The sequence below is a fragment of the Babylonia areolata genome, chromosome 9 (genome assembly GCF_041734735.1).
Source record: "Babylonia areolata isolate BAREFJ2019XMU chromosome 9, ASM4173473v1, whole genome shotgun sequence".
Taxonomy (NCBI): domain Eukaryota; kingdom Metazoa; phylum Mollusca; class Gastropoda; order Neogastropoda; family Buccinidae; genus Babylonia; species Babylonia areolata.
The window spans coordinates 41,901,454-41,913,953 of NC_134884.1; the positions used below are offsets into that span (position 1 = coordinate 41,901,454).

General features: G+C 44.6%; 1 protein-coding gene across 1 annotated transcript in view; it reads right to left on the reverse strand.

The window, feature by feature from the left end:
• LOC143285458 (hydrocephalus-inducing protein homolog) overlaps positions 1-12,500 on the reverse strand; it is a 134,115-nt gene that overhangs the window by 75,786 nt on the left and 45,829 nt on the right. The window contains 5 exon segments of the mRNA XM_076592760.1: positions 1-117; positions 3,057-3,137; positions 5,014-5,155; positions 7,757-7,940; positions 9,205-9,345. The exon segment at positions 1-117 is cut by the window's left edge and continues 99 nt beyond it. Coding sequence (XP_076448875.1) covers positions 1-117; positions 3,057-3,137; positions 5,014-5,155; positions 7,757-7,940; positions 9,205-9,345 — 665 coding nt within the window.

A 12,500-nucleotide genomic window follows, 5' to 3' on the forward strand; every position in this document is an offset into this window, starting at 1 on the left:
TTGGGCCCCCTTTCTGATATGGGTGCTGTCCCTTTCTTGTCAGGTGGCGCCCCCTTCTTGTCCTTCTCCTTGGGGTCTTTGATGTCGGGTTGTTTCTTCTTCTGTTTCTTTTTTAGGCTGTTAAATGAAATGATGTGATAGGAAGGTGTGTGTGTGTGTGTGTGTGTGTGTGTGTGTGCAAACATATGCATGTGCCATGAGTAACCTTGTGTGTGTGTGTGTGTGTGTGTGTGTGTGTGTGCATTTGTATATTCATGAAATGTGTGCGTAGGCGAGTGTGTCTGTATATATCTGTTTATATACATATATAAATATTTACAAATATATCTCTATACTTGCATATATACATACTTAAGGTTAGTGTGTGTGTGCATATGTGTACGCATGTGTGTGTGTATGTGTGCATGTGCATGTGTGTGTGCATTTTATATGTGTGCACATGTGTGTGCATGTGCTTATGAGCATACATGTATGCACACAAGTGTATGTGTGTGTATGTATTTGTGCATGTACCCTATGTACATACCGTAAAGTTCGGTCTATCGAGCGCCCTGGTATATAAGCCACACCCACTAAATTTTGAAAAAAATTGAACTTCATACACACATAAGCTGCACTGGCTTATAAGCCGCACTTATTACCGGTACCGGAACACATACCGATACTACAGAAAAGCTGTCAATACTGTAGGTTATGAAATAAACACAAGCAGAAACAACACAAAGAAAAGCAAGCAAAAATACTGCTAGTGCCACACACACAAAAATAAACACAATGAAAATAAGACTGATAATTTAGGGATAGTCACATTTATTCAACGTCGTCCTGCTCACTGAATCCACTAAAATCTTCGTCTTCAGTGTCCAAGTTGAAGAGAACCAGCACAGCTACTGGGCATACACCGAGAACATGTTCAAAGACAGCACGGATGAGAAGCCAGCAACAAACAAGAAGTTCTGAGCATACATCAAAGCTCTATGCACTGAGGCTGCAAGCGTTGCTCCACTAAAGAAAGACCGCAGACTTGTCACGGGAGCAAAAGAGCGAGCTGAAGTACTAAACCAGCAATTTCACTCAGCTTTCAGCCCGAAGATCACCTGCAGCAAAGAAGAGTTCACCTCTAGAACCGGCCTAGCGACAGATCCTCTGTCAGACTCCCCTACTGTAAGCACTCTAACAATATCAGCAGCAGGAGCCACCAAGCTCTTCAAGGACCTGAATCCGAGCAAAGCTCCCGGCCCAGATGGTATTAGCCCAAGACTACTGCGAGAGCTTGCTGAAGAACTAGCCCCTGCCTTCACACTCCTCTACCAGAGCTCCCTCAACACGGGCATGGTACCAAAGGACAGGAGAACTGCTAATGTTACCCCAGTCTTCAAGAAAGGTGAGCGCTACCGCCCAGAAAACCACTGACCTATCTCTCTGACCAGCATACCGTGCAAAGTAATGGAGCACATTATCACGAGTACTGTCACGAACTTCACTGAGGAGAATAGTCTCATCACCAAAGCACAGCATGGATTCAGACGTCAGCGTTCCTGTGAAAGCCAGCTCACTGGACCTGTGGATGAGTTATCCGTAAATCTTGAGGCTGGAAAACAGACAGACACTCTCATTATGGATTTTTCCAAGGCGTTTGACAAGGTCTGTCATTCCCTCCTGCTCCACAAGATCCATTCCATGGGCATCACAGGAAAAATACACACCTGGATAAAGAACTTCCTGTCGGATAGACAGCAGTCAGTTGTGGTGGATGGAGCTACTTCCATTCCATGGGCATCACAGGAAAAATACACACCTGGATAAAGAACTTCCTGTCGGATAGACAGCAGTCAGTTGTGGTGGATGGAGCTACTTCCATTCCATGGGCATCACAGGAAAAATACACACCTGGATAAAGAACTTCCTGTCGGATAGACAGCAGTCAGTTGTGGTGGATGGAGCTACTTCCAGTCCTGTTCCTGTGGAGTCTGGAGTCACCCAAGGCTCTGTTCTTGGGCCTAGCCTATTCTTACTCTACATCAACGACATGCCAACTGGACTGTCCTCCACTGCTCGTCTCTTTGCTGATGACACTCTGTGCCACAAAACTGTCCCCTCCACTAGCGACCAGCAAGCCCTCCAGAAGGATCTCGACAGACTCGCAGAGTGGGAGCAGAGGTGGCTCATGAGCTTTCATGACCCAGCAAACTGTACCACAAGTGACTCAAACAACAGGCAAACCCCCTTATCATCTACAGAATCTTCACTATGATGAAGGCGGTAGAGAAGGGAAAGAAGAAGAAGAAGCTTCCTCCGCCATCTTGTCACTGACTTCAGCCTCACTTTCACTTGGTGAACATGAACGCAAGGTGAAGGTAGCTGCTGGTTCATCACTTGCACTGTCGTCTGCTAGGGCGATCGCCTTCAATTTGAAGGCTGCATCACAGGAATTACATCACGTTTTCGGCATGATAAGGGTGTGCGCTTGAGCAGAGTAGAACTGAATGCTGATCTGAAGGCTTTAATGTGTGCAGATTTGATTTTTAAATCGTGAACAGTTAGCACACTAACCTGAAGCTCATCCAAAAATTCATGGACAGAAATCATGATTTTGGTGAGTTGAAGGGCAGCAAAGAATAGACGAGAACATGACACTCCCGGGATCGTTAAAATCCTCAAATAAGCCGCATCATTGTATAAGCCGCAGAGGTTGAAGCTGGGAGAAAAAGTTGCGGCTTATAGACCAAACTTTACGGTACTCAGCTGATTCTCTTCGCGTTCTTACCTCTCCCCTACCCATCCCAACACTACTCCTCCACCCGTCACCCTCTTCTCACTGACTGTCAAGGTCTCACACCTGCCTCCTTTCTTTTCATGGTTTTTATCAATCAGTTACACGACAATCCGCAAAATAAATGGACTGCTGTATGTGAGTAAACACATGTTTTTCATCTGGCAGTTTTAGAGTGGTTTCATCTTATTTCCTCAGCAATGACATCCACAAGGATATGTGAACACAATCTGCACCCACCGTGCATTCTGACAGTGCATCAAAAAAACATCAGAATACTCACTTCTCGTCTTGGATGCGCTTTTCTTCTTCCTCCCTGGCTTCTCTCTCTCTGCGCTCTCTTTCCTCCCTCTCTTCCCGCTCCCTGAAAACCATGAAGACAAACATGAGCCTGATACATACAGGCAATCTTCTCATGCGTTCACGGGCTGCAACTTCTGTGTTCCTTTGAATATGTATGAGTGTTTCTGTTTTTTGTTTTTCTTTATTTCTACATATATGACTATTTTTACCCAGCCATGTAGGCAAGCATACTCTGTGTTTGTTTTTTTTTTGGGGTGGGGGGGTTGCATGCACGTATGTTCTTGTTTCTATAACCCACTGAATTCTGGCATGGATTACAGGGATTAAAAAAATATATATATCTGATCTTCTGTATGCGAAAGGGGCTCAGGCACTGGCGAGTCTGCTCATCTGTTGAGCAGAGAGATCAGAAAAATCTTCACCCTTAATCCCACCAGGCGACCTGACTGTGATTCCAGGCCAGGACACTCAGGCTGAACGCTTTAAGCACTCAGCAGTTGCGCCCATCAAAACAAACTATAAAAACACATTCTCTCTCTAGCTGTTTTTTTAATGTTTTTATTTTTTATTTTTTACATGAATTGGTTATATGCAAGCTTTCATTTATAGTTTCCTTTTGTCATGTCTTTGTGTGGGGGTGATAGCTGTGTTGTTGTTTGTTGTGTGGGGGTGACAGCAGTGTTATTGTTTGTTGTGTGGGGGTGATAGCTGTGTTGTTGTTTGTTGTGTGGGGGGGACAGCTGTGTTGTTGTTTGTTGTGTGGGGGTGACACCTGTGTTGTTGTTTGTTGTGTGGGGGTGACAGCTGTGTTGTTGTTTGTTGTGTGGGGGTGACAGCTGTGTTGTTGTTTGTTGTGTGGGGGTGACAGCTGTGTTGTTGTTTGTTGTGTGGGGGTGATAGCTGTGTTGTTGTTTGTTGTGTGGGGGGGACAGCTGTGTTGTTGTTTGTTGTGTGGGGGTGACAGCTGTGTTGTTGTTTGTTGTGTGGGGGTGACAGCTGTGTTGTTGTTTGTTGTGTGGGGGTGACACCTGTGTTGTTGTTTGTTGTGTGGGGGTGACAGCTGTGTTGTTGTTGTTTGTTGTGTGGGGGGGACAGCTGTGTTGTTGTTTGTTGTGTGGGGGTGACACCTGTGTTGTTGTTTGTTGTGTGGGGGTGACACCTGTGTTGTTGTTTGTTGTGTGGGGGTGACAGCTGTGTTGTTGTTTGTTGTGTGGGGGTGACAGCAGTGGTGTTGTTTGTTGTGTGGGGGTGATAGCTGTGTTGTTGTTTGTTGTGTGGGGGTGATAGCTGTGTTGTTGTTTTTTTCTTTCTATTAAACTTGTTTGTGTTTTGTGTTATTTCATTGTTTCTTTTCTTTTCCCTTGAAAGCTGGATGTATAAAAAAAATTTTTTTTAAATTTTAAGCAGTTGTGCTTCTTCCACTACCCTTGTGATATAAAATTTGTTTACCTTTGTTTCGTTTCACTTCATTGACTCACTTGTGTAAACAAAGTGAGTCTATGTTTTAACCCGGTGTTCGGTTGTCTGTGTGTGTGTGGGGGGGGGGGGGGTTGGGGGGGGGGGGTTAGGGGGGGGGGGGGGGTCTGTGTGTCCGTGGTAAACTTTAACACTGACATTTTCTCTGCAAATACTTTGTCAGTTGACACCAAATTAGCCATAAAAATAGGAAAAATTCAGTTCTTTCCAGTCATCTTGTTTTTATTTTGCAAACGTTTTGGTGCAGAGAGTAAAAAAGGGAAATCACTCTGTAATTAATGCTAGGGGACTTAATTTACTTTAAACTGATCTTTCTCATCTTAAACATTACATTTTGAAATTATACTGAATACATAAAAAGCTTGGATTTTTTTTTTTTTTTTAAAGTGTATCACAAGTCAGTCTTGAAGGCCTTGCCTCTCTTGTTTTGTTTTCATTCTATCTGTGTGAGTAAGGCCCACCTCTTGAGGCGCTGTCGCTTGATGACCAGGCGTTTCTCGTCCACCTTGGCTTTCTCCTGTTCGCTGAGAGCGTCATATTCGTCCTCGTCCATCTCCTCCAGGCGCATCTTCTCCTGCTCTTCCTCCAGCTTCGTTTGCTTCTCTGGAACATGGGAGGGTTGGGTTGGATGGCAGGAGAGAGGATAAGTTCAAATCTTGGTTTATTGTCTCTTCATTTTTTTTTTTTCAATTGGATATTTCAAAGTGGAGATTAGATAAGATAAGAAATAACTGCGTGAAAAGATAAGATAAAAAAAATAAAACTAACAGCTCTGTAAAAGTCTTACTACTTGTGTGTGCATGTGCATGTGCATGTGCATGTGTGTGTGTGTATGTGTGTGTGTGTGTGTGTGTGTGTGTAACCATAATACTCATATATTATTTCACATATTAAATATTATTCATAAAAATCTACAGAATAACATTCACAGGTTATTCCACATACTGACAAACAACAGAAATCTCTACCTATGACATGTGTACACATTCAATTACAGGTCAAACAAAAAAATATAACACAGTAATGATATTCACACAGTCTTTCAGATACAAGCGTAAGACGTCCCATGTGCAGCATGCATTTAAGCGCATATTTTTAAAAAGAACTCAAAGCAACAACAAAAAATGGTTGTCCCTGGCAAAAATTCCATTAAAAAGATCCCCTTTGATAGTGAAACAAATACACTTGTGGAAGAAAAAGAAAGGGGTGGGGGGAGGGGGGGAGCTTTCTCCCCTGGGAAGTCATCCAGGATTTCACATAGAGAAATATGTAGTGACAAAAATACAATACAATGCAATGCAATACAGTATCATGCAATGAATGCAATACTATGCAAACACAATGCATTACATATTACCAATCACACAGTCCAACCATTTATCAGTCTCACCTTTCTCCTCCTGGTCTTTCTTCTCCTGTTCTATCACCCACACAGTCCAACCATTCTCCTGTGCTATCACACCACACAGTCCAACCATTCTCCTGTTCTATCACACCACACAGTCCAACCATTCTCCTGTTCTATCACACCACACAGTCCAACCATTCTCCTGTTCTATCACACCACACAGTCCAACCATTCTCCTGTTCTATCACACCATACAGTCCAACCATTCTCCTGTTCTATCACACCATACAGTCCAACCATTCTCCTGTTCTATCACCCACACAGTTCAAACATTCTCCTGTTCTATCACACCACACAGTCCAACCATTCTCCTGTTCTATCACACCATACAGTCCAACCATTCTCCTGTTCTATCACCCACACAGTCCAACCATTCTCCTGTTCTATCACACCACACAGTCCAACCATTCTCCTGTTCTATCACACCACACAGTCCAACCATTCTCCTGTTCTATCACACTACAGAGTCCAACCATTCTCCTGCTCTATCACCCACACAGTCCAACCATTCTCCTGTTCTATCACACCATACAGTCCAACCATTCTCCTGTTCTATCACACTACAGAGTCCAACCATTCTCCTGCTCTAAAAACACCACACAGTCCAACCATTCTCCTGTTCTATCACACCACACAGTCCAACCATTCTCCTGTTCTATCACACCACACAATCCAACCATTCTCCTGTTCTATCAGCCACACAGTCCAACCATTCTCCTGCTCTATCACCCACACTCCAACCATTCTCCTGTTCTATCACACTACAGAGACCAACCATTCTCCTGTTCTATCACACCACACAGTCCAACCATTCTCCTGCTCTATCACCCACACAGTCCATCCATTCTCCTGTTCTATCACACCACACAGTCCAACCATTCTCCTGCTCTATCACCCACACAGTCCATCCATTCTCCTGTTCTATCACACTACAGAGTCCAACCATTCTCCTGCTCTATCAGCCACACTCCAACCATTCTCCTGTTCTATCACACTACAGAGACCAACCATTCTCCTGTTCTATCACACCACACAGTCCAACCATTCTCCTGTTCTATCACACTACACAGTCCAACCATTCTCCTGTTCTATCACACTACAGAGTCCAACCATTCTCCTGTTCTATCAGCCACATAGACCAACCATTCTCCTGTTCTATCACACCACACAGACCAACCATTCTCCTGTTCTATCACACCACACAGACCAACCATTCTCCTGTTCCATCACACTACAGAGTCCAACCATTCTCCTGTTCTATCACACCACACAGTCCAACCATTCTCCTGTTCTATCACCCACACAGTCCAACCATTCTCCTGTTCTATCACACTACAGAGTCCAACCATTCTCCTGCTCTATCACACCACACAGTCCAACCATTCTTCTGTTCTATCAGCTACATAGACCAACCATTCTCCTGCTCTAAAACACCACACAGTCCAACCATTCTCCTGTTCAGTCCAACCATTCTCCTGTTCTATCACACCGCACAGTCCAACCATTCTCTTGTTCTATCACACCGCACAGTCCAACCATTCTCCTGCTCTAAAACACCATACAGTCCAACCATTCTCCTGTTCAGTCCAACCATTCTCCTGCTCTGAAACACCATACAGTCCAACCATTCTCCTGTTCAGTCCAACCATTCTCCTGCTCTGAAACACCACACAGTCCAAGCATTCTCCTGCTCTATCACCCACACAGTCCAAGCATTCTCCTGCGCTATCACCCACACAGTCCAAGCATTCTCCTGCTCTAAAACAACACAAAGTCCAACCATTCAACGGTCTTACCTTTCTCCTCCTGGTCTTTCTTCTCCTGCTCCTTCAGGATGTTGTAGTCCAGTTTCAGAGTGCAGAAGTAGATGAAGCGGCGATTGTTGAGCGACTTGAGGATGGCGTTGACGGCCGTGAACATGTTCTGAGCGAACAGCGTCTCCAGTCCATCGAAGACAACGCCACGGTGACAGTCATTCAGCTGAAACACGTCAGTTCTCCGTCGATGATTTATTTGTGTGTGTGTGTCTGTGTGTGTGTGTGTGTGTGTGTGTGTGTGTGTGTGTGTGTGTATCTGATCCCCATACACACCTCCAAGACAGCCCCTGAAAGAAATGATTCATGAAATAGTGCCCCCCAAACCCCCTAATGATATTAACATTGAAACAGCTCCCAGAGTAGCCCTTGACACTATTAATACTGAAAGAGCACACCTCCCTCCCCCTCTAAAAAAAAAGAGCCACCAGCACTACTAATACTGAAAGACCCCCTTCCCCCACTGTTCCCCCCAAGAAAGAGCCCCAATACTATTCATACTAAAGAGCCCCACCACACCCCCCAAAGCCCAAATACTATCAATACCGAGAGCCCTCATAAGATCCCCAATACTATAAAAACTGAAACAGCACCCAAAAGAGCCCCAATACTATCAATATAGAAAGAAGCCCTAAAAGAGCCCCAAAATGATCAAAACTGAAAGAACCCCCAAAACAGCCCCAATGTTATAAATACAGAAAGGGACCCCAAAGGAGTCCCAATACTATAAATATCAAATGAGCCCCCAAAAGAAACCCCAACATTATCAACACCAAAGGAGTCCCCAAAAGAGCCCCAAGACTAGCAATACTGAGAGAGCCCCACAAAACAGGGAGTTCATATTTTACTCCCTGTTTGGTAAAATATAACTTACCATGTCAAACTGATGCAAACTAGGCCTGTTTTGCTCCAACACTAACTCAGGTCGAGGAGGAATGAAAGTAAACTTCATAAGGATTAAATTTCCCTACTCAAACTAGGTGTATGGTAGCTAAGTGGTTAAAACGTCTGCCAGAAAGGTGACTCAGTCCTGAAGTGATGACCACACTGGAGGTGCGAGTTTGAACCTGCTGAGGACCAGATTGGAAAAAAAAGGCGGCAATACAAGGCCATCCAGGAGTCATGACCTGGGTGCGGCCCGGTCCCCTCTGAGTGTAAGGAATTAAGGGCCGAAACACCTGACTAAGGGGGGCTTCCTCTCTGAAGAAGACATTGCATTGCCCCAGCTCTCCCTAGAGTTTCTTATCACCTGTAGTTTGCAATTTTGACAATTTGACACAGCACAGAAGATGACACCAAAAAAAGAGTCCCTGATACAATCAGAACAGATAGAACCCCAGAACATCCTCACTCACAGGGATAACCCCACCCCCACACCCCACCCAAATCACAAATCACCCACACACACACACCCTGTCCCACCACCCTACCTGCAGGCGTTCAGCCAGGATCTCCACCAGCACCTCTTCGGGCAGGACACAGCTCAGCAGTCCCTCCTCCCCGGCCACACTGGCGCTGATGCTGAGGCGCCGGGCGATGGGGGCCGCCAGGGGTGGGGGGCTGCTGGGCACCTGGACACAGCAACACACACTGCCTGACTGAACACAGTGACACACACACTGCATGACTGAACACAGTGACACACACACTGCCTGACTGAACACAGTGACACACACACTGCATGACTGAACACAGTGACACACACACTGCATGACTGAACACAGTGACACACACACTGCATGACTGAACACAGTGACACACACACTGCCTGACTGAACACAGTGACACACACACTATGCCTGACTGAACACAGTGACACACACACTGCATGACTGAACACAGTGACACACACACTGCATGACTGAACACAGTGACACACACTGCATGACTGAACACAGTGACACACACACTATGCCTGACTGAACACAGTGACACACACTGCATGACTGAACACAGTGACACACACACTATGCCTGACTGAACACAGTGACACACACACTATGCCTGACTGAACACAGTGACACACACACTGCATGACTGAACACAGTGACACACACACTGCATGACTGAACACAGTGACACACACACTGCATGACTGAACACAGTGACGCACACACTGCATGACGGCAGACATTAACACACACTGCATGACTGAACACAGTGACACACACAATGCATGACTGAACACAGTGACACACACACTGCATGCTGGACACATCATCACATACAAATCAAATCAAATCAAATGATGTTGCATATAGCCTGGCCGACCACAAAGGGGCCATTTCAGGGCTGATCACGTATCAGTTCTTAAAACTGGTCAAACACAACACAAAGTAATGTTGAAAGGTTGATTAAAACAATGTTTTAAGAATCAATTCACTCATGTCTCACTCAATACATGTTAAGCTCAAATCAATTTAAAGATATTGAACACAGCGTAAAAAAAAAAAGTATTGCATCACCAATAATGTCTCAGACCTTGAAAAATTTCAAATCACGTTAAAAGCACTGATTTCCCAATCAGGGTAAAAGCACTGATTTCTCTCAGGAACTGGGAAAGGATGTCCTGGGGAACATTCCGGAACAAAATCTCAAACTGCCTGACTGGAGACATCAATACAGATGACTTGCACTCTGATCCTTGTCACAAAGCTGAGAAGCAAACTATGTTTCATTCTGACATGGCACTGTCTTTTCACAGGCACATCCACCACAGGTTCGAAGGTATAAAGGTTACTAACAATCATCATGCACAAACTTCTTCTTCTTCTTCTTCTGCGTTCACTCGTATGCACATGAGTGGGCTTTTACGTGTATGACCATTTTTACCCCACCATGTAGGCAGCCATACTCCGTTTTCGGGGGTGTGCATGCTGGGTATGTTCTTGTTTCCATAACCCACCGAACGCTGACATGGATTGCAGGATCTTTAACGTGTGTATTTGATCTTCTGCTTGCATATACACACGAAGGGGGTTCAGGCACTAGCAGGTCTGCACATATGTTGACCTGGAAATCGTAAAAATCTCCACCCTTTACCCACCAGGCGCCGTCACCGTGATTCGAACCTGGGACCCTCAGATTGAAAGTCCAACACTTTAACTCTCTCCATACGAATGGCGAAAGAGACGATGTTAACAACGTTTCACCCCAATTACCATCATCAAAGTATTGCAAGCGGAAGGCTCTTATACTGAAGAGATGAATGTTGACAAAGAACACCACAATTCTGACGACGGAAGCTAAAGGTTGGGTTGGGTCATTCAGACACCCACTGGACATCCGAGGGGTCTGTGTTGAAGATAAGAGAGGACTGGCTGTACTGAGTGAGTTAACCACTCGGCTATTGCGCCCGTCATCATGCACAAACAATAACTCCACCTTGGGACTGACACAGATTTATCTTTGTAAACATCATCCACAACCATCTTGCTAATACACCGTATGATACAACCATCATCAAGACTAATGCTCTAAAAAAAAAATTGCCTTAATTCATTCTAACCCACTGATAAAAAACAACAACAACAACAACAACAAAACCTGTAGTACATATCCATCTGTGTCTGTACTCAAAACAGATCTAGAATAGAGCATTCTGATTCAGCCATTTCCGGGATTTATTTGATTTGGTAACTTGAACTCGTTCTCAAATGGTTCATTTGCATGCCACATTTACACTATTTGCTCTGCATTCCATTTTTGTTTACACACAGAGTGCAGTACAGTACAGTACAGCACAGATGTGGTGTAGCGTATATGGATCTGTCTGCACACTCCTCACACACCTCCTTGAAACTGAAACTGAAAACTGCAGATGCAGTGACATGTATATGGATCTGTCTGCACACTTTGACATCTCCTTGAAACTGAAACAGAAAACTGCAGATGTGGAGTAGCAAAAACAGATCTGTAACAACACACTCTGACACCTCCCTGAAACTGCAAACTGCAGATGTGGTGCAGCGTATATGGATCTGTAACCGAACACTCTGACACCTCCTTGAAACTGAAAACTGCAGATGTGGTGCAGGGTATATGGATCTGTAACTGAACACTCTGACACCCTGAAACTGAAAACTGCAGATGTGGTGACGCGTATATGGATTTGTAACTGAACACTCTGACACCCTGAAACTGAAAACTGCAGATGTGGTGCAGGGTATATGGATCTGTAACTGAACACTCTGACACCCTGAAACTGAAAACTGCAGATGTGGTGCAGCGTATATGGATCTGTAACCGAACACTCTGACACCTCCCTGAAACTGAAAACTGCAGATGTGGTGCAGGGCATATGGATCTGTAAATGAACACTCTGACACCCTGAAACTGAAAACTGCAGATGTGGTGCAGCGTATATGGATATGTAACTGAACACTCTGACACCCTGAAACTGAAAACTGCAGATGTGGTGCAGCGTATATGGATCTGTAACCGCACACTTTACAGTTTCAGTTTCAGTAGCTCAAGGAGGCGTCACTGCGTTCGGACAAATCCATATACGCTACACCACATCTGCCAAGCAGATGCCTGACCAGCAGCGTAACCCAACGCGCTTAGTCAGGCCTTGAGAAGAAAAAAAGAAGAAAAACAAAAGGGTGAATAAATAATAGATAAATACATTAAAAAAAAAAGAACTACTACTACTAATAATAATATGTGTAAGGCGCAAAAACTTGATGAAGTCAACCCTAAGCGTACATAAATAAATAAATAAATA